Consider the following 23,654-nt stretch of genomic DNA (forward strand, 5'->3'; position numbering starts at 1 on the left):
AGCGTAACGATAACTCTCGACGGCAACCTTTGATTATCTTGGTTACGATGAAGTGGATGATAAATGGCAATGAATCCGTCAAAATTTCCAAAACCCTTTTAACATGCTTTATGCTGGGTAAGTACGACACTAGTTATTCCTGTTTTTTCTTAGGTAGCTATGACACCGTCGAAATTAACTTTCCATTTTTTAAATGGTTATTTCGATTTTTACTCCTACGGAACTCTAATTACGAAACAAACCGAACTCTACACATGTCCTTTCTAACCTATCGGTCCATCATTAAAGCAAAACTTGGAGATCTTTGTATCATCAACATTATCATTATTATAGATTTCCCAATATTTTTCACTTTCCATACAATTCCAAATAATTTCAAAAAAACTTAATAACCCGGAATGACACATTCGTATAAGTGCAAAGACAGCTATTGACAGCAACCTATATTAGTATCGTGCGCTTGATGAATTGCGAGATGAGTACAACTGCGTCCAACAAAGTGTGCAGTTTTTTTTTTTAAGTTGTGCGCTATGTTAGAACTACCTCAGTAATATCTTGACTTTCCATTTGCGAAAAAATTATATCGATTTCGGGACGTCCTGTGAAAGTCAGCCAAACCAATCCGTGAAAAAAATTGTCAGGTCGTGGTTATTTGGCACTCTTAATTAAAACAAAACCTACCAGACTCTAAAGAAGTCCGCATTAAACTCTTAGTTTATAACTGAAGAAGGATCTCTTATAAATTGGATTCCTGAAGCAATTTATACAGAGCAAAGTAATCTTAAAGCAAATAGCACAAGCGAGACATTCACACGGTGGTCATGTTTTTTGCGTCATGGTGGTCCACAAAACAGCTTTGGCAGCCATATTAAGGATGCAGGAACACAACAGCTTAATTGCTGTCGTCTTAGGTCACTATGACAAGATGTCAAAAGGGAAAGACCTCTCCTCTTTTTATGCTTCAGATGGTTGTTGTACATTCGACGTGCTTAGACAAACGATCGAACTTAATCAACAGGGTCCACTTAAATTGGAACTAGATAAGACTGATTTCAAGTTTGATATTCGACCGGGGGGTTGGAAAAAATGGTTGAATTGGTGTACTTTTTCCTTAATCATCGTACGTTAAAACACCATACCTCTTCTTGAATTTTGATAATTGATTTTCAGAATAAGCTGAGGGGTTAATATAAAGTGCACTCACAGAAACATAATTGAAATAACCCTTAAAAATAGAATATTTTTTATGTATTCAAATTCAGCAAGGAACTCCTTTTTTTTCCTTTTTTGATTTATGCTCAAGTAAAAAAATTTGGCTTTTAATAAAGTCCTCTATTCAGCCACGTTTAATGGATTACCCTGAAATTCTACGAGCATTACGGGCGATGATGTTACTTTATGCCTCGTGTTCCTCATTCTAGGGTCATGTGCAATAAATTCCAGCCTAAAGGTTCGCTGGGAGCCTTCGGATGAGGCTTTATTCATATATTGTGGAACCCAAACCGTTTAAGCTTTCAAATTATTTTTTAATTATTAACACTCAGGGTAAATGACTGCTAACTGCTCGCCAAATCGGACGTCATGGACAATTTAAACATATTTCTCTTCTTTGTACCCGAGAGCAAACTTTATACTTATCTCATTGCTCTTCATATATATATATATATATATATATATATAAAAAAAAATATATATATATATATATGGGTTCCGGAGGCTCGACGGTCTGCCGATCCATAGTTTAGTAACACCCAAGAATATGGAAATTTCCTCACAAAATTTTGGACACCAATCACTCAAGATTCAAATTGTGCAGAAGTGTTATTTGAGCGGTCAGATTTGAAACCCGATTCCTTCGCTTAAAGAAACAGCCGTCGTCCATTTTGAATTGCTGCAAACTAAAACGAAACACTATTTTTATTCTGGATAGCGCATTTTACATCCTTTTCATTGTTCTATAATTTGGTTGCACTCCGAATAACCCTTTTAAAGAATTTTCCGGAGTACATTCGCGAAGGTCTACCGTATCCTTAAAAATATTTTCCACATTTAAGTTTTGTTCAGCTGGTTGGTAAATTGCGGAGATGCGGCGTTTATCAAATTTTCTCTGTCTGCTCCCTACTAAGGTAATAAATTCGTGGGTAGATATCAAAGGGCGTGTAGCAAATAAAATGCATTAGCACCATCTAACTCGAAATATAATAAACTTTTTCATTGTCTCAAATGTTATTCTTGAGATAACAATCAATTTATTTGCTTATTCTCTTCCACAGTCATCCTTCATTTGTTGATGGATTTGCCAGGAACAGGTTAGGCAGTGTAAATTCAATTTTAACATTTATGCACCTCAACATGAACGGTAAAAAAGACAACATCTGACTGATTATGCCAATAATGAGCCATAGACTTGCTGTTAGAATTACATCGGATTGTGATTTAAAACGTAAGTTGGAGAGCAAAACAAAAATTCAATGAATAACGGTGCTATTACCCTGATCTCTCCAATTTCCACTTTTAAAACGTTACGTAGCGTAATTGTAATTTTTGCTTCAGTGAGGTAGAGGATTATGATGCCCATTGTTTGTTGTTAAAATTAATTGTATAAAAAACACTTTTTCGTGTCCATCATCAGCACTATTCCATACTCTAAATGTATGAAAATCATATATGTGCACTGCGGTTGATGAACAGTTATGAACACTATCTAAGTAATAGTGAAAATGTGGCCTGAAAAAATAAATTGAGTTCCCAGTTGGCTTGTTAGCTCAGTTGGTACAGCGCTGCACCGGTATCGCAGAGGTCATGGATTCAATTCCCGAATATAACCGTTCATAGAGGATCGAGGATCGCTTCTAAATTCGCATCAGCATTATTGTTATCATCAGTATACGTTTTTTTCATTTATTTATTTACTCCTTTATTTTTTCTCATAGAGTGCCAAGCAACCTGTTTCAAAAACTCCTCCTACTTTTTTTCGAAAAGAGGAAGAGATTGGGGTATCAACAAGCTTACTTGCTCCTACCAGAAAGGTTATTTAGTCTCTCTAGAAACTGAAGAAGAATGGAAGTTTATCAATCGTGAGATTCAAAAGCGTGGTACTTCGAATGCTAGTGCGTGGCACATTGGCTTAGAGAAGAAAGGCGGGGTTTGGACTTGGCTGAGTGGAGAACAACTGAATATTTCGAAATGGCGAGATTCTGAGCCAGGTGGTGACGACAAAAGGGCGGAGATAACTAAGAATGGAGGGCTCTTTAATAGTATCTCTTCAAGTCGCAGAAATGCCTTTATTTGCGAGACGCCAGGAGGTAAGATCACATTCCAACCATAAAGTTAAGAATTTGTTCATGCTTAGCGTGCGTATAACTAGTTATGGGTGCACGCGGGAAGTTTGGAGAGCACGAAAAATGCGTAAGAGTAGCTCGAGGCGCAGCCAAGAGCAACTCTAGCTTTTTAAGTGCTCTCCAAACTTCCCAAGTGCATCCATAATTCGATATACGCACAGCTAAAAGCATGAGCAAATTCTTTTTTAACAGAGTGATAACAAGGATCTGCGCGAAGAGGCCTTTCATTATGATAGAGTGCAAAATTCTCACAACGCACAAAAAAGTAAACAAACGTCCCTATTGGTAGGTCAAAAACACGAAATATTTTATACTTTGGTTTGAGCGAGAACTTTTGATCCAGTTAACCGATAACCGTGAACGAAAAGCTCAAAGTTTACGGGGAAAATGGAGAAAATCAAAGCCAAATGAACTCATAAATGAATTCCCAGAGGATCAGGACCTAAAAGGTCAATGCCGATTGAAAAATTGGGCAGTTCTTCGCTGGTTTCTTCCGTATTTCTAAGAGAAAGAAACTGCACTGCAGCTTAACAGGACAGAAATTCTGAAGCCAGGTTTAAAAAAAAAAAAAGCTTACGTCATTTAATTTACGCACGGGCGTGCGTAAATAAAGATTTTGTTCATAGCGGCTCAGTAGGACTTGTATAGGGCAAGCACGCGCGCTATGTTATGATTTATTATGTACTGACAAATTATAGTCTTGCAGTTGTGTCATGAAAATTGCTCTTGCTTCTTAAAAGTAAAAATATTGCTCACAGAATATGCTCAGCTCACCTAACTTGTACGTGTGGGCAGTGAATGAATTTTAAAGCGCGTATTAGTAGTTGAACATACTAATTTCAGGGACACATGTTTCAAAAGAAAAATTGAATTACCCTAGGATTGTCCTTTTTTGCATCGACTACAGCTGGAAAACAGCGATCGAAATTGCACGTTTCACAACTTTTATCCAGCGCGCTGCGGTTAGGATAATCTAGCCGACAAAATTTTCCTTTGCCACAAGTTACAAGGCGTGTTCGCTGAGATCAATGAGTGTATGTATGTTATTTGAACATAACAAATTCAAGTATTTTATTTTTCTGTGTGTGTGCTTGTTTGTGTTTCTTGTAGTTAGTGATAAATGTTATTTACTGACAGGGAGGTCCGTATTGGGTAAGATTGTGCCCGAGGTCTTGACCTCGAGGTCTTGTCTCCACCGGTACTTTAGGCAGAGTGCAGTTTTTCCCAATATGGACCGACCTCAGCTGGTGAATAACAGTTTTTTCGTATACTTTACGAATTGTTTTCCAGAAGAACCCTAATGAGTCAGGGCTGTAATTACGGCAAGGTCCTCCATGAACTGAAAAATTTTTGAGCGAGTACGTGGAACAGACTGAGGTATTGCAATTTAAAGAATGGCTTCACCGAAATATTTTTATTTGTGTAATGAAAAAAGATGATTTAAAACAGAGTTTCAAACATCTTTTGTACAAATATCTGTCAAAATCTGACACCTGTCTATTAGAAAGCGCGCAAGAAAAAAAACACAAGCACACTTTAAAAATATCAACAACAACAGCCACAACAACCACAACGGTGCTGGTTTGGTAGACAAGCTTAAGTGAATAGTAATTGTGAGTAAATTCAAGTCTAGGTTTTGAAGTTGTGAGATTTTGCTCGTTTGTTTGGTGCAATCACGTGTGTAAGTCTTGTCTTTCATGGAGAGGGAGAGTTTTCATGCAGCTTTTTCTCGTTCAATTCCTTCGTTATCTGTCGTGAAATTAACGAAGCAGTGTCTAATTTGAACGGAACTGCAAAGACTTATCGAAAGCGTATTTGAAGTATAGAAGACTTCGCTCACTGGTTTTCAAGGGAAAAATTTTTTGAGAATTCACATATAAAACGAACAAAATTTTCATCATTGAACTCAATTGTAAACAAATACGTCACAATTAAACTTTCTGAGTTACTTCTAATAAAGGTTTAGGTTAATCACGAACGGTTTTAGGCCGCGCGTCAACCCATTTAATGACATATTTCCTACCACAATTCATTTCAAAACCTTTTTTTCCTGGCAACCAAAGTGATTTGGGAGAGAGAGAGAGAGAGGATTAATAAGTTATTAATCGGCTTAGTTTTCTTTAAAATGGTTGTTTAGTTTTAACACCTGAGTTGAAATCATAAATTGGCCACCGTAAAGGGTTTAAAGGCTTCAAACTCCTAACTGTGGCCATTTTGTGTTTTCATCTCAGTTATTAACACTAAATTAGTTGCTATATTCTCCCACCGACGCAGCACCACAGTTTGTTTAGAAACTTATCGCCTTTATCTCTTTGAAATGATTTGCTTAAAAATACTGCTTGGCCGGCAAAACGAAATATAGTTATGAAAAATGGCAACAAAGCTAGGGATGTAGAAATAGGAAATTCCGGACCGCATTATAAGATCAATAAGATTTCAGGATTCGTAACTGCGCCCTCTGAGAAAAACAAATAATAAATACAGTTCTTTCGAGAAAGGTTGTCGGAAAAAAGCGTGTCGGAAGTGTAAGCGATAACCCCGAAAGGTATTGCGGGTAGCTTTTAGGTCATTGTTAGACTTGACATCAGAGTTCAGGGAAAGCTAAGAAAATGTCACTTTAGGAACGGGGCATCACAGGTTTAATGAACTTATTTTATTTACAAGACTGATTTTAAATTCTAAACTGCATGAAAAACGAAAAACAGATCGAGCGAACCCTAATTAATTTATCCTTAATTTTTTATATGCATATTGCATTGATAACCGTTACCCACATAATATATTTCAGATTGCCGCGAGCAATCCTTACCTTTTTATATGCATCTTGATAACCGTTACCCAGATAATAATTTGCAGATTGCCGCGTGCACTTTAAATTGCTGCTCTTTTGCACCTTTCCCGTAACAACTGTATACTGTTAACTGCGTATCTCCAGTTTAACATTTATAAGAACTTATATTCATATTTGATTTTACTTTTTTAAGTCTGTTCAGGTTGGAAGGGGGGGGGGGGGGAATTTGAGGCGTCAGCTCAACGAGGAACTAATTAATATTTAAAAACTCAACTACCAAAACTACATGAATTCACAGATAATCTTAGCCAATGTGAAGTTACCTAAGTCAGAAAAGCAGGTCAGAGATGGCGGACGCCGTAGTGAAGAACGAATGTATTGTATCAATTGACACTGATCAACCATCATATTAAAAAAATAGGAATCAAATAGAGAATAAGTTACGTTTCCATCTCATTTACGTTTCTCCTTTATTGAGATTGTGATTATAATCATTTTATGTTATCATCATTACTATAATTATGACTTTATTTGTCATCATTATGATAATTAGTATTATTGTTGTGATCTTTACCATTTTGTAGAATGCCCAAATATAACTTTTAATAACTCTTGGTACATAATTTCTGTGAATGGATGGTCCTGGCAGTGGAGCAGAGACAACTGCCAAAGGCAAGGAGGGGACCTAGTTTCCTTTGAAACCGAAGAGGAATGGAATTTCATGAATGACGAGATTCAAAGGCGAAGTACTACGAACTATAGAAATAAATGGAATATTGGTTTAGCAAAAAAAGCCGGAAAATGGATCTGGCTGAGTGGAAGACCGCTGACTATTCGTAAATGGGGAATAGGGGAGCCAAGTAGTAAACATGACGCGGCTTTCATGTACAAGCTAAACAATAATGGCGAGCGGGGCGTGTTTGGTAGTGTTACTCGTACACGTTGGGGAAACCAACACGCTTATATTTGTGAGATTTCCAAGGGTGAGTTGATTTTTTGTCGTTGTTGTTGTTTTAAATGCTATTTCAATTAACTTAAAAAGCGCTAGAAGCGTCTAAGCGTAATAAAAACATTCTTTGCTAAAGTTTGTGACGTAGAAGACAGAATTTAATTAAACCTTCTGACAATCAGGATCAAGTTTACACTTAAATTTACATAAATGAAAAGATGTTTGAAACAATCTTAGAGAAAGTTTTTATTAAATACATGTCTAACGTTTAACCATGTGAGTAGAGGGAAGTTACATATGGTTCTGTTACTGTCACTATTACGAGTAAAAACAGTTGTGACACTTTATGTCATCAGTTATTTTCATGTACCGGTAGTTCATTTATCCTTCCGCTTGAATAAAATGATGGTGAATACCAATCGCAAAGAATTATTAGTCCGATTGCTTTGTTAGATAATAACGCATGATGATGTGAAGTGCATTATTTTTGTGAAGAGCTTATGACTCATGTCGGTTAAGATACATGCCAATTATCACTTTATAAAATGAATGCAAAAGACTTGTAGATGTTCTTCGCATTGGGGAATCAATTTTATGGTTATCGTATTCTATTTTAACACCCGATCGTTTTGAACTGTAAATTTGTAGGGGCTGATTTCAATGCAACGCAAAATGTGCAGTGAATATAATAAACAGACCATTCTGCATCTAATCGAAATATATCGGACATTTCGGTCGAATTAGCAACGGGCACTCTTTAGCGAGGGCTACCTCAGTTTTCATACGTCACCAGAAGGTGTAGAAACATTTTCTTGGGTTGGAATTTAATTGATATAATTGTAGGTCATGATCAGGATTGGGTATGCTTGAGCGTTATCTTCATAATATGACAGAAGTAAGTTATTTAGCGTATGCGTTGTGAGAGAGGGAGCAGATAAAACGCCTTTGAACTTAACTTTGAACTAAAAAGTGAAACAAAAAGTTAAATGCAAACCTTTCACATTCCGATATAGAAATCTTGACCTTAATTGACGAGACTCTTGCGAAGCCCAAAAACCATTGCACTTATTAAATGAGTCCAATATTTCTGGGTAATGTCATTATTTGTGCACGGCCTCCTGATTCCATAACATCATGTACGAGAAAAGAATTCCCAAACGCTGTGATTGGTGCAAGATATCAAAATGCTACGATGTAATTGGTGTCAGATACATACCCTAACGCGGCAATCTGGCTGGTGTGAGATACATACCAAAAAAGCGACAATCCAATTGCTGCAAAGTACACACCTTTGTGCGGCGATCTGATTGGTGCGAGCAACATACCACTCTACACGCAAACATAGTTATTTTCTATGACAAAAACTACCAAAAAATCATTATTTCCGGTGCAGGCGCAAAGCAGCGCTTATCTTGAATAGTAGTGCTTCTCAGAACAGAAGAATTTTATTACTTTTTGGAATAATTAATTCTTATGTATTGCAATTGTTATATTTTTTCAGCAAATCCAGCTCCTGGACGGAACTTTTCGCAGGACTCTTACACAGACTACGTTGGACCACCTTGCACGCAACAATATGGTAAGAAGAGTTGGTCACTATAATGTAATTGTGATAGAAAAACACCGTTGTTGCACGAAAACTTGAAGACTAGAGTCATGTTTTCACTTACTTTTCACTAAGGTTGTTATAGTTCCTGTGCGATTCAAGTTTCGCCTTGCGTTATGCGTTTCTTTTTGCTTGAGAGAAAACACGAAACCGGCTTTTGTAAAACGGTAAATTTTAATTCACGCGAAGAAATTTTTACTGGATATTACATCAGGAGATCAGATAGATGCAAGCTTTCAAGTGGATGTCTCGGAAAACACACATTTCAAGGCCTGAAAAAGGAATCTCCCAATCATTTTCTCTCGCAATGCCTTAATTAACAAATTCGTCAAATTATTCAAATAAAAGCGCTGAATTAAACCTTAAAACCTTACCAGCATGAGGTTAAGGTTAAACCAAAAATCCCAAAAGGATCCGTAAATTCATCTGAAACAGCTCAGGATAAAATAAGAAATGAAAACGTCATACTCAGTGGTTTAGCAATAAATACGCGCAAATATTTTGTTATTTGCGTGGCATTTTTCAAGCCCCGTGGGGGCAGGTTGAAATGCCAAAAACTGGGCAAAATAAGTACCCCTATTGTTTGTTAAACCAGTAATGCAGGGATTTTTTATTGAACTATTATTTCATTTACTAGTATTTTAGAAAAACATCCTACAGCCCTATCTGATCATCGATCATACAAGACGTGTGCGACAGACGAAAGTAATGCATAGGAAACAATAAGAGTGTTCTGCATAAGCAATAAAAAGCTTGAGTGCATTTAAGAGTTTTGATCGTTCATGGCGGCCATTTTGTTACGCTGCTTTCCGTCCGCACTTTTGCCCTTACAGTGTAATACTAAGGCAATTGTTTTGTATGATGTGGTCTGGATTAACATTTTTCTTTAATGATTTATCATTTGCAACCTCGCCATCGCCGTCGCCATCGCCATCGCCATCGCCGTCGCCGTCGCCGTCGCCGTCGCCGTCCCCATCGCCATCCCCATCGCTAGCTCAGCAGCTGGTATGTTTTCTAAATAGTAATTTACCGTTTTTGTGTGGGATTTCCCACACTTTGTCAACGCCCGCGAAATTTATTTCTCTACTTATTTGTCCACGAGAGAGAAGTGCTTGACACGTGGTTTCTATTTGCGTTCAGTGAGCCGTGAAGACTGGATTCCAGTCGGCGTTTTTTCATAGTGTATGGTACGGCGGCCATTTCTCTTCTCAGTCGTTGGGTTTTGGAGAACTTATTCGGAATTTCATGTTTGTTTCACGGGGATTTTTGTTTCCAAGGTAAGGATAAGTCATTTCATATTTTCACGGGTTCTTTGCGTGCTTTAACTTTTCAATTTTGTTGTGGGAGCTTCACGATTAAGCTCTCACGAAAGGCGATTACGTTTGTACACCTGGTTTGTGTTCTTTCTTTCATAATCTGAGGCGTTTGTTTCGTTATTTCTTCAGGTGTCTATAACAAAAGATTTTTTCATGTAATTCAACACGCTGAAACGCGGCCTGTGTTCAGTGCAGGTTGCACAGGAGCTTTTACGCTTTCACAAGCCAACATTTATAGGCTTGGACCTTCGGTGCGGGTTGTGTCAGATTGAAAGGAGTCATTGTACTCTCGCAAGCCAACATTTGTCGGCTTGAATGTATTTGTGCGGGTTGCGCTTCAAAGAGTCTTAGGGTGTCTCAAAGTGTCTCACTAGTGTCTCAAAATGTCTCACGAGTGTCTCAAAGTGTCACAAACTGAAAGAAACTATTGTTTGCCTTGAACCGTCAAGAGTGTTATCTATTTTAATAAACTGAGTTTCTAGTTAGTTGGATTGTTGCTGTTGCTCGCTCAAGCACACAAGTAAATATGGGGATCTCCATTGACCAATTCCGTTCAAGGATTGGATCTCATGAAGATTTACATCCTGATTTTAGTGAAAACTATGACCTCTTTGATGATCTCAACATTTCATCAACATCGCTGAATAATGAACCACTGATATTGAATGAATTACCTGATTTTAATTTTCGTCAAATGGTCCAGACACCCAATAAAGAGCAAAAAGAATTTTTTTAACACATTTTACATCAGATTAAAACCTCAGAAACCCCTTTCTACTGCTTCCTCAGTGGAGGGGCTGGTGTTGGCAAATCGCATTTAACAAAAGCTTTGTATCAGGTAGTGCTTAAGTATTATAACACTAGAGCTGGTGATGATTTTCATCAGATCATAGTTATACTATTAGCTCCAACTGGTAAAGCTTAAGGGTGACACTCTTCATAGCACTCTGGCCATTCCTGCCAATCAATCACTGAGAAATTACAAACAGCTTGATTCAAGTAGACTAAACACTTTGAGAAGTCAATTGATTTTTGTTGATGAAATCTCAATGGTAGGAAATGGTATGTTTGCAATACAGCTAAACAATAGGCTTAAAGATATAAAAGGCTGTAGAGAGGATTTTGGAGGTGTGAGCATAATTGCTATTGGTGACTTATTCCAATTAGAATCTTTTATGGATGCTTATATTTTCAAAGACCTCAAAAATGTAGATTTATGCTGTTCTTTCTCCCAGTTTATGGCATAAACACTTTAAAATGTTTGAACTTAATGAAATCATGGGTCAAAGTTAAGAGACAGCAAATTGTTTGTAGAATTACTTAATAGGTTGCGTAAAGGTAAACACACAGTAGCTGACATTGCAAAACTTAAAGAGAGCTACACAAGAAGACATCCCCTTGCGAAATGGCTTTTGGAATTCCTAGGAATTCCTAGGAATTTATTCCTAGGAATAAAGGTGTGAATTTTCACGGTAAATTCGGACTGGGAATTCCTAGGAATTCCTAGGAATTCCCAACCATAACAACTCTGGTTCTAAAAACCTAGAAATTCCTAGAAATTCCCAGAAATTCCCAGAAATTCCAAGTTTATAGCCAACAGGACTTGGAATTCCTAGGAATTCCAACTCAGAGAACCAATGACTTTCCCTGAAAAGCTGTAAATCTAAAAAATTCCTAGGAATTTCTGGGAATTTCTGGGAATTTCTGGGAATTTTTTAGGAATGTTTAAGAATTACTGGGAATTTTAAGCAAAAATTTGAGGCTAATGATATAAAATAAATACTTTAAATTAAAAAAACCCAGCTAAAATTCAAGTATTCAATGAAATTTATTTAAAAGCTTGATTAAGGCGTACATGTAAAATATTTTTGATTAATTATTAACATCAATGTGTGGTAATATTAGGATGGAATTTGATTTATTTTTCTTTTCTTGAAAACTTCATACGGATTAATCCTCAATTATAGGTATTCGTATAAAATAGTTCTAATCAATCATTAAATTTGGTTTGACACAAATTGTGAATAAAATCTGTTGATTCTTTTCCAAAAAATACAATATCCTAAGTTATATTTATATAGTTATATTCTTGGGAGTGAAGGGGCTAATTACAGACAAATAAAATTGATTTTTTGATTAAAATCTTGTTATAACTGTAACAATAAATTAGAATGAAGTTATCCTAAACTGCAAACTTAGCTGCTGTTTGTACTGTTTGTATTTTTTTTCCTGGACTCACAATGAGTTGGCCTTGAATGAGGTTATCAACAAGAACCTTGACCATTTTGTATCTGGATTCCTTGACATCTGAATTTGAAAAAAAAATATATATTAAAATATGTATGTTTAAAGCTCAGACCAGGCTTTTAAGATGGCTATGAGGAAAAGGGCATTCATTGGATTCTCAAATTGAGAAATCTGTGTTATATTGAGTGACTTTTATATTGGAGTTAGTACATCTCTCTCATGGATTTTACTAAAAAAGGGCTGAATACATTATTTTGTTTTTACCAAGGAGGGCTTCTTTATGTACTAAAGTTTGTTATGAATCTTGAATGTTCCCAAACGTGACTAGAGGAATCTTGAAACCTTACCGATAGGTTTATTTCATTGTAAAGCAAAAGCTTAAGAAACTGCGGCATGCAAGTGACCGATTCGATTCTCAGAATTATTCTAGTTTCAGTTGCGCCGAGCGTTATGTAAGCGTAATTCAACCCGCTACATCTATTCTTTTATAAGATTTTGATCACAACGAATATCGCAATTTTTACTCACCACAAACTTCCAAAATCGTAGCTTTACAGATGGCCACTCGACCCTTGTTTGTACCGGTCCATATGTCAACTGTTGTCCCTACTTTTAACTCCACGGCGCCAACGACTTTCTTCTCTTTTACAACACTCACGCTATTCTCGTTTTCCCATTGAACCAGAATAAAAGCTATCTTTAGAAATGTTATATTAAGCAAAACAGTTGAGAAAAGCGATCAACCGATGAAGAGTACATTCAAAGATGAGCGCCAAATGGAGTCTTCTTTGTTTCCGATCACGGGCATGATCACGTGGATCTTTTAGGACTTGTCATTGGCTAGCAAAGTGAATCCGCTGGCTTGCCGATTGCAGTGTTAAGAGAAGCGCCGAACTTTATTTTGACTTCTCCGACCGGTTCTCTGCTTCTAGAAGATGGATAGCTTGGTGATATAAATAAAGATGTGAGCTCACTCTATGTAGAAATAATCGACAAGAATCGATCGTATTACAAATGCACGATTTGTGGCCGAAAGTTGTCGAGGAAACAAAGACTCGAAACTCAGTTGAGTTGTGTTAACGGCAAAGGTGAGAAATAACACAAGCCAATCACAGTTTTGAATGCGACTACAAATCGTCTTTTACCCTCATATTTATAAAAGAAGGATACCACATTCGGAAGTGTAAGAGATACATAGATGATCCCAGTGTGCCAGTACCTAAATCTACAAAGCTTGACCGTAGCAAGCGTTCAGCAACACGTTCCAACACCGCCATCTCGATTCCTCACTAAATTCCCAGAAAACTGGGAATTCAGTTTGCAAGGGTCATTTGCATAATTGGGAATTTTTGAGAATTCCTAGGAATTCCCAGAAAACTGGGAATTCAGTTCGCAAGGGTCAACAACCCAATAGATGCAGCTCACCTATTTATACAGAATGCTAGAGTAGATGAATTTAAACAAAGGGCCCATAATGCAGCCACAGGAAACAAATTCACAATAAATGCTCAAGATAGTGTTATTGGAGCTATCTCTCCAGAGCTAAGAAACAAAATACTAAGACAAATACCCAATGATCCAAGAAAAACAAAACAGTTAGCCTCAACCCTTTGTCTTGCTGAGGGTGAAAGAACACACCGTGTTATGAATGTATGAACCGAAGATGGCATGACAAATGGTGCTGGAAATGTTGTTAAACTAGTTCAGTTACATCAACAAACCAAACCATCTGGTATTGTATGGGTACAATTTGACCACTCAGATGTAGGTCAGAAAAGAAGGAATGAAAAAAGACATTTGTATGTACAATGAATTGAACAGACATGGACCACAGTAAACCCTGTGACTACACAGTTTGCGGTAGGTAGAAACAGAACAGCACAAGTTGTTAGAAAACAATTTCCACTGCGTCCCGCAGCAGCAAAAACAATTCACAGGTCACAAGGTGATACTGACAGTAGAATTGTTGTGGATTTTAGTACCAGAAATACTATTCCACACATACATTATATGGGACTCAGTAGAGTAACTGCTATAGAAGGCCTATATATTTCTGATTTGTGTGAAAGCAAGATTGCTGTTAATCCAGATGGAGAGATTAAGAACAACTGCAAAACTTAAGCTTTGCATCTCCCTCTCCATGACATAACATTTTCCCTTCTTAAACTGTGTTATCTTAATGTAAGGTCTCTTCACAAACACATAGAAGATATACGTAAAGACTTAATTTATCGAAGTGCTGATATCAATATTTTCACAGAAACAAGATTTAATTCTCAAGATAATAATGACATGTATGACATTGCTGGTTATGTTCTCTTCCGTAATGATAACCTTAATTCCAGCAATGGATCAAGGTCTTATGGTGGTACAGCTGTGTACAGTAAAATCCCATACTTACCTGGATACCCCTATTGTCACAATATACATGGTGTTGAAACAACAGTAATTAAGTTAGCAAGGTTTGAGGATTGGACAATCATAGGGATATATCACTCCCCAAACGTGCCTGTTAGACAACTTTATGAAGCAATAACTGAGGTATTAAATAACATTTCACCCTACAACAATATCATTACTAGAGACTTTGATATAAATTGGCTTGTTGAAACAGACAGAAGACCTTTGTATAATTTACTAGTGAGGGATAACCACTACAAACAGTTCATATCAACTTATACAACTGACAACAACACAGTAATTGATCATATATATACAAATATGTCTAACATTGATATACAAGCAGATGTTTTAGAAACACATTTCACAGATCATAAAGCTGTTTGGGCCTCATTTCACGGTGTCCTATAACAAATTACTTTATCATGATGTACATTGTTTTTAAGTTAAGAGAGCAACAAAAGAAAGCAGTAAATAGTTATGAAAAGAGTTGTTTCTCTTTTTTCAAAGGAATTTGTAATGAGAAACTTGCAAAACTATTAATAAGGAAATGCTGCTTATTCATTTGGTACCAGAACAGGCCTTTTAAAATTAAGTTTGAAGTCATCTTTCTAAGAGTTGTCCAGTTTAACAACCATTTACAAAAGACAAAAATAAACTACATAACACACAGTCCTGAAATTTCAAGGCAGCTCCTTTAGCATCTTGGCTAATTTCTAACTGCAACCTTTATTGACAACCCTGCATTAAACAATTATTCCACAGTTAAGTCTGCAACCCTCCTGAAATACTCCAGGATACCAAAAAAAACAACAACAAGCAAACAAACATATTAGTGAAGTGAGCAAACAACTACATGCGTGACTTTCACGTAATATAAAATTCGTGATTGCAGCATTCCCACGTGCGTAAAGTGCTTGTAACTTACGGGAAACACACGCATGTTACACCAAAAAAACCCGCGTGTAGTACAAGAGGCCGATTACTCGCAATTTCTCGTAGTTTTGAATTTCCCTTTTGTTTTTCAGAACACTCATATACCTGTACTTTTTTACACCGATGCGATAGAAATTAATTGGAGAAACATTCCTTGAAATAAGAAGTCGTCCTGTATTTTCAGCGAAAAAGATTGTCAAGTGATCAAAACAACACCGGCCAGATTATAGTCACGTGCTCGGCAACGACTTGTGGAAAGCGATCATCTTTCATTCTTACCATCAAAACAGTCACGCTTGCATAGAAGAACAACAAAACGAAACGATTACAAGGGAAAGACCCAAATTGGCGTAGAAAGAAATAATGCTGCAAATTACCATTTTTTTATGTCATGTGTACATGTTTCCGTGGGAATTTCTGTGTCAACAGCTTGCTGTCACTCACAAACTCTTCGTGATTCTCGCTGGTCCTCGTTATGTTCAGCGCATGGACGATTCGAAGACGCTTCAAATTTGATTTTTAAGTTGATCATAGCACTAATCTGAAACATTTGAAGTCCATTTCAATATAGTAAATGTCGAAACAGGCGTGTAAAGACAATAAATATCGCAACGATCAGTGCAATCATAATAGCGCCACGACTTTGGACTTACTTCTTCGGAAGGATAGATCTCGAGTTCGAAGCCGACTAATTACGACTAATTACGAAGAGTCCACGCTAATTTGCATATCGCAGAGCGCCCACAAGAACTCGTTTCTACGCTATCGTGTATCCACGAGTTAAAAAGTAGTAGCAGAAATTTTTTCAATTTTTTTTCAATGACTGTTACGAAAATATTTACTGCTCCAAGTATTTCCAGTACTGCCGTATAAACAAATAAATAGCCTAAGCCACCAAGAGGTAATTTATTTGTTGAAGACGATTACCAAACGTTCAAAAACACGCCAAAAAGCTTCCAGGGAGGGAAGGAAAGGCATATTGCTTGATAAAAGGAAAAGGTAATACCCCAGATCCCTCCTGTGAATCTGTATTTGTTCAAATAATTCCCACACAAAAATTACTATTCAGACTGTTGATTCAAGGCCTAATATCACCCCTGTAGTACAGTTGACTCACAGTAAGCGACAGGTTTGCTTCCGCTCAAAAACCCCTTCCAAACACTTTGTCAATAAAATCCCACACAAGTACGCATTGCGGACCTATTTTTATGCATGTCGCTTTTCAGGATCTTCTCCGTTTACAAATGTGACAGACATTCATTTTTATTCCAGGCAAATGAGTATGTTTCAAGATTTGGCGGAATAAATATTACCGAAACGACTTCCATACAAGTATGTAATTTTCATAACTTAAAGGCATTTTAACCTTGATATATGTTTTTAAACGATAAAAAGTAAATATCTGACCTTTAAGTAGAAACCACCATTAAGCCATATGAGAGAAAATGATGAGGCTTAAAATATAATCCAGGCTCCTAAAAGAGTTCTTTAGCCAATGAATACCCTGGACACCATTTGGGGCCTCCTGCTAGACTTTTTCCGCATTCTTAATATGAATTGTATGTATAAGACTGGCTACTTAATGACCTGGAAATATTTTATGAAAATGTAGGAAGCTGTAACTGTGTTTGAAGATTTTGCCATAAAAATCAAGAACATCACAAAAGACGGTATGGAAGACGTTAAAACACTACAAAAATCCATCTTTAAAGTGGCACAGGCCGTGGAGAAATTTGCTCTTAATTATGGAAAGCGACACCTGAGTGGAATGAGATCTTCAGAAAGGATCGTTCGCTCAAAAATGGGTGAGAATCGGAATCCTTCAAATTGTGAAACCGTTCTTCTCACCCTGTTTATTGAAACTTTTCTTAAATAATAGATTGGTGATGAGTAACACTTTGCTAACTGAAATTGTCAAATCCTACCAATACTTTCCACTAACTTCATACTATACACTGAGCTCAAAATTAGCCTGTCGTTTGCGATGCATATAAATGCAAGATTTTTAACCCTACTCGTAAAAGTTCCCTGATGAACTCTATAGTTCTCCAACGAAACGGTTCGAGGAACGAATTGAGTTTTCACAATTTAGTCCCTCCAGTACTACTCGGTTATTCATCAGTTTTACATTGAAAAAACCTTGTAAAATGGTTGAAATCGTCGAATAGTTTTTGAAGGGCAAATAAGATACAAACAATACCCGTCCATCCAATAAGATTATGGAATATTTGTGTACACCGCAAAACGCATGTTCGCGTAGATATGCTATTGTAAATTTCACCATAAGTGCTTTCCTTTCTCCTTTTTTTCCCGACAGTTTTGGCCATTCAAAAAGCCTATCACCAGAATGCAAGTGGCTTCCACTTTGAAAAACAACAATGGCAAGCGAGAATCGATATTGCTTCTTCAAATTTTGAAGAAAATGGTTTGTATTAACTATTGTGGTAACTTTACAACTTTCATTATTACCTTGATTTCTCCAATCGAAATTTCTGTATTGAAAAAGAAAATCAGTTTTATGGCTTTTCTTGTTATTACTTGATGACTTTTTTTGTTGATTCTTCGGGGGGCTTTAAGGATCATTGGTAGTTGCCTTTTTGTACAAGGATCTGCATAACCTACTTCTGACAGATCAAGCCATCAGGAGTGAAACGGACGACCAAAGGTGACGTTATTTTCATATTATTCCATGTCGTTTACCCCCAAAAACATATAACTCGGAAACACATAAGATCTAAGTTCAACTAACCTGAATTAAGAGACTTTCCAAAAACCCTAACTAAGGTTGGAAGACTCTCTGACCGTTCCACCTTTATTAAAATTCGCATGAATCTATCAAAAGTATGTAAAGTTGCTTCCTTGCTTCTGAGCCATTTTCAAATACAATTTCTTCATAGGTATATCAACTCCAGGATTATGGCCGTAACTGTGGACCCCAAGCCAAAGAAATTGCGAGAAAATGTCATCCTAAAGTTCAAAAACCTAAAGGTAACATGAAAATTAGCTGCTGTGCGTTGTTTTGATTTATTCTGACAGGATAGAATCCATTTTCAGGTCTTGACAGTAGAGAAGCGCTGTATGTTTTGGAGTGGCCTCAGCGAAAGGTAAAAATACCACTATATATTATTGTATAGTATCTATTCATTCCTAAATCAAACTAAGTTCGGAGGAGAATGAATGAACTTTCTCAGATGTTTTTGTGCAGATTAACACTTTCCTGGAAGCCAACATGTTGTCGTTTTTAGAGAGAGGAAGTCTGATTGAAATGTTCTCGCAACTAGGACTACAATGGAAGAAAAATTATAAAACATCACGTCTTCCCCAAACATTGAATAATTATGTGACCTTTTGTTAACTTTACTTTTTTTCCATGTCTGACAGCTTTTCAGAGGAAGGATGCCATGTAGTTACATCAAAAAGCAACTCAGAAGAAACAGTTTGCAGCTGCAATCATTTGACGCATTTTGCCGTTTTAATAGACTTCGACAGTAGCACAAAGGTAATAAAGGTATTTTTTTCCTTATTCAATTATTTTATGGGCTCAATGAACTAACTCAATTTTGTCCTTTACTTTTTCTTTTTTTCCACACAGCTCACTGAGGAGGACGAAACAATTCTGGAAGTTATCACCCACGTGGGACTGAGCCTTTCCATCGTCGGGATACTTTTCACATTCATACTTTATTCTTGCTTCACGTAAGTAATGTACCTGAATAATAATGAGGTAGATTCTTAACTCCCCTCAACAAGGTTGACGATAAAAGAGATCCCAATGCAAATCACCATGCAAACAAGATCATGCATGTCGGATAATTCACAAATTCAAGCTACAATTCATGCCCCATCAAGAACGCTTGGACAACTCGTGGTTTCACAGTCTATAAATTGTTTAGGTTTAGACATTTTTCCGTAATATTTTCCTTTTTGTCCTTTCTGAATACAAGTATATTTAATAATAATATTATTGAATATTTACTGGCTTTTTCTCTTCTTTTGCTGTCAAGACTTAGATAACATTTTTGCCATATTGTTCTGTCTTTTAATTCAATTTTGCTGTGTTTTGCTGTTCTTGCTGTCTTCAATGTGTTGTTATTGTTGTTGTTGCTTCTGTCTCATTGATTCTTTTTTTTTTTTTTTACTATTATTTCATCAGAGATGTTCGTCAACCTCTCTCTCAAATTCGACTGAGTGTTTCTATGTCCCTTGGAGTTGGACAGATCATCTTCCTAGCCGGGATAAACGCCACAGAAAACAAAGTAAGTGGCTTCTCTTTCTATCCATAGAATGAATTTACTCTTTGCACCGTAGATATCTTGTCGAAAGGAGCACGTTAAGAGTTATACGAAAACTCTTTCTTTTCACAGGCTGCCTGTGTTACAATATCAGCTCTGATGCAATATTTCTTCATGGCCGCTTTCTGTTGGATGCTGGTCGAGGGAATTTATCTCTACTTCTTCGTTGTGAAAGTTTACAACATTAACACCAAGATGTACATGTATCACGTCATCTCATGGGGTAAGTTCATAATTTTACAACATCCACTGGTTACTGTAACCATGCTTTCAGATCGCCAAATCTGGTGTTTTTATCCAGCGAAGTGTTTCGATTCCCTTCCTTTCTTTATGGGTAGGTCTTCCAATGATCATGGTGGCCATTTCACTTGGCATCGCTGCTGGAAAAGAAGGGTTACAAAGCTATACGAGTGATAAATAGTAAGGAAATACTCAGCGGTTTCTTTTTGCTTTTCTCCTTTTAATTCGTTTCATTGCATTTTTCTTTTATATGTTTGTATACAGTTTAGAATCGGCATTATTTCATTAGCTGAGAATTTGTGTTTCTTTATTGTCTTTTACTTCTTTGAGTTTAGTTGCTGGCTTTCCTCGACTAACAACCTGATCTGGATATTTGTCGCCTTTGTGGCTTTCATTGAAATTGTGAGTTTATGATTAGTGTTGTTGATTGTGACTGATATACCTGCTCTAATTACCGCCAAAGATTTTTTCTCTTCTCTTAAAAATAGGAATTAAGTATTTGCCATGCGTCCCCGCACAATATTTACCACTTTCTTTTTCCTATTTACCCACAATAAACTTTGTACGTAGTGCTGTTTTCGGGGATGTTGGTCAATTTAACCTAGTGATGGCCTTCAATAACGAGGAAAACCTGTTGAGACAATGTCTTCACAGGCATAAGATAGCCTCATATATTCTCCAACTTTTACTACATAGTATGGAAAGGAAAAACCTATCCCACTTCCTTGTTAATGTTTGTCACTGTTTCACATTGATATATCAAGATATGATTCTAGCGCAAAAATAACTCATAAAGCAATATTGCAAAAGGGGAAATGAGTAGAAAGAGACGGAGATATTGAATTTATATAATTTAACGCGAGGCTTCACCCAGCGTAATTCATTCAGTGTGGACACTTTTGTTCGCGATTTCTTTAGCTCCTTGGTAGAAGATCAAAGCTCATAATCTAGGTCCCCCGGTTGGAAGTTCTATTCCCTGTACAAGACGCTATACCCGACCCTTGTTACCGAACTGGTAACGTCTTTTGCGAGAAGGATTCTCTCTTACTTTGGTGATTCAACTACCATATCTAAGTACCTAATTTATCTCTATCATACTTTTTAGCTTAACATCTTGATACTCGTACGAGTCATAAAGGAGATGACCAATTTGGTGCAGCCAACAGCGGAAGACAACCATTTTCAGCAAATACGGTAAGATTCCCAACATAAAACTAAAACAAACTAGTAGAAGAGATTGCTTTTGAGGCATATTCGCCTAACTTTCCCATTCCTTAATGAGTAAGGCATCACAATATCTAACGATTAAAATTAACTGTCAAAGGAAACTAAAGGAATTTTTTTTTCAACTTATAGAATTGGCATCAAAGCATGCGTGGTGATAATTCCCCTGCTGGGTGTCACGTGGCTATTTGGTCTACTTTCGCCTGTACATAAAGCTTTCGCCTACATCTTCACCATACTTAACTCTACTCAGGTCAGTGTTCGATGGTAACTCTCTAAAGTCATCCAATCTCTACTATTATTTTACTTTCTAACCAAGTGACACACCATTACAATGGTTAGTTATATTTATTAGAATTCTGAGGAAAAAAAAGCTGTCAACTATGCAGGAGAAGACAGATGCTTCTCCATTTATGAGATATGCAATTGTCTCTCCTTCTTGGAAATCCTGATAAATATTTGAACAATTTATTTGTATATTGTGAAAGGTAATGGTCTTGAAATCATGTTTATGCTGCAGGGTTTCCTGATTTTCGCTTTACACGGTTTGCGAAACACTCAGGTAAGAAAAAACATTAGACCGATTCTACACCAACTGCATCTCATCAAGTGTTGGCGTTTCAATAAATATCCGAGTGCTAAGAACCATATTCCTTGTTGTTCGTCTATCTGCAGATCAGAGAGCGATTTGAAAGAAAGATGAACATCGTTTTTCCATCTTCCATAAAGAACAACTCCATAAGGAAGAGGTCACACGTCAATCCAAATGAGGTTGGGAATGTATGGGCAGTTGAATTGCAGTCTTCAGCTGAATTTAAATGGAAGTCGCACTTAACTTAAATAACTGGATCCCGCCAGCCGTAAATAACAGTCAATTACTTAGAATAATTACTTAGTTAGCAGCTCTTAGTCGGTTGCGATCGGTCTGAGTCATGATCTGCAGGCAAAAAAAACTTATTCCCTTCATTATTGTTTAAGCACTCAACTAGTTGTGATCGTAACCTATCTTCTTCATGAATATAGGTTTATTTTCTAGGCGATCGTATATTTGAAGGCAATATTCATCGAAATAAACCAATCTATAGATTTAAATTTCTAATGGCTTAGTATCTTTATGACTGTCGAATAAGACCACAGAAATCGAGAATGCCTATTCATGCCCACATTCATACTAAGGAACTTCTGGAGAATTTTACCAGGTTACGTAGTTATGATGTAACACCACCAATATAGTTGTGTTATAAGCTTGCGGAATTTTGTGGAATAATTTGTACATAAGTACTCAGCGCAGCAATAGAACTTGTTGTTGTCGGGAGGGACTGACTTTTCTGAAAACTGTACCGAGAGAGAGCTACTGTGGAAGATCGTTAATTTCGAGGAACTTTGGAGACAACCATGAGATTGTGTCAGTGGTGAGCTATAAAATAATTTGTGGTGGGCTTCAATCAGTTTATTTAAGGATAATTATTACTTATTTCAGTTTATATTACCAGTATAGTTGTGTTGTAAGCATCCGGAATTTTCGAGAATACTTTTTACATTAGAACACAGTCGTGCAACAGTAGTATTTGTTAACGGGAGGGACGGACTTTTCAGAAAGCTATACCGAGAGAGAGCAACCGTGGAAGATTGTTAATCTCGAGTTACTTTGAAGACAACTTCGAGATTGTGTCAGTGGTGAGCAAAGAAGTAGTTTGTGGTGGGCTTCAATCAGTTTTTTTAAGGATAATTATTCTACTTCTTTAAGAATCGCTCCTTGGCAAGAAGATTACAACTTGTTTAATAAATTAATCAGGTCTTTTGATAAATGATGCTCTTTTTGTCTGTTAAATTGTACCGTAACAAATAATACTAATAGTCTAGTTATCGCTGACATTCAAAGTTGTTGCTTAATGAATAAATAGATCAATACGTAAATTTTTGAATAAGTAAACAACTTATTTAGAAAGAACAGAAAAAAAAACCCTTATGACTGGATCTTTTTTTGGATCAGTTACACTTACCCATTTTTTTCGCATTCCTAAAATAAGGAGTATCGTTTTAAATCGAAAATACATCGATTAATTTGGAATTAAATTGGGGCAACGTTAGCGGAAATGGCATAAACCAAGAGATTATAAACTATTCGGCACACATAATTAAAACAACGATTAAAGAACTTTTACTCAGAGTATGCAATTTAAAGGGAAAAGCTTAGCGATAAAAATGCAGAATATTTCGATGGGCCTGGTTTTCAAATATCACTACAGTGAAAGTTAGCATTGCAGAGGAATTTCAACAAGCGAGAGAAGGAGTCGATTATGAAGATGTGC

The 23,654-nt window shown here is 36.7% G+C and overlaps 2 protein-coding genes and 1 long non-coding RNA gene across 3 annotated transcripts in view; 1 reads left to right on the forward strand and 2 right to left on the reverse strand.

The window, feature by feature from the left end:
- The window catches only part of LOC149052134 (replication factor C subunit 1-like), a 231,202-nt gene that overhangs the window by 109,320 nt on the left and 98,228 nt on the right, over positions 1–23,654 (reverse strand). The window lies entirely within an intron of this gene.
- LOC149052135 (uncharacterized) overlaps positions 1–23,654 on the forward strand; it is a 268,018-nt gene that overhangs the window by 84,907 nt on the left and 159,457 nt on the right. Inside the window, exons 5-7 of the mRNA XM_089180305.1 lie at positions 2,934–3,305; positions 8,583–8,660; positions 9,595–9,673. Of these exons, the coding sequence (XP_089036431.1) occupies positions 2,934–3,305; positions 8,583–8,660; positions 9,595–9,673 (529 nt within the window). The remainder of the gene's footprint in view (positions 1–2,933; positions 3,306–8,582; positions 8,661–9,594; positions 9,674–23,654) is intronic.
- On the reverse strand, positions 15,354–16,441 carry LOC149052140 (uncharacterized). Its single transcript, XR_016185097.1, has 2 exons — positions 15,964–16,441; positions 15,354–15,391 (listed from the first exon to the last, which is right to left on the reverse strand). It is a non-coding gene; the product is annotated as an uncharacterized LOC149052140 (long non-coding RNA).

The sequence above is a fragment of the Pocillopora damicornis genome, chromosome 1 (genome assembly GCF_964200805.1).
Source record: "Pocillopora damicornis chromosome 1, jaPocDami1.2, whole genome shotgun sequence".
NCBI lineage: Eukaryota > Metazoa > Cnidaria > Anthozoa > Scleractinia > Pocilloporidae > Pocillopora > Pocillopora damicornis.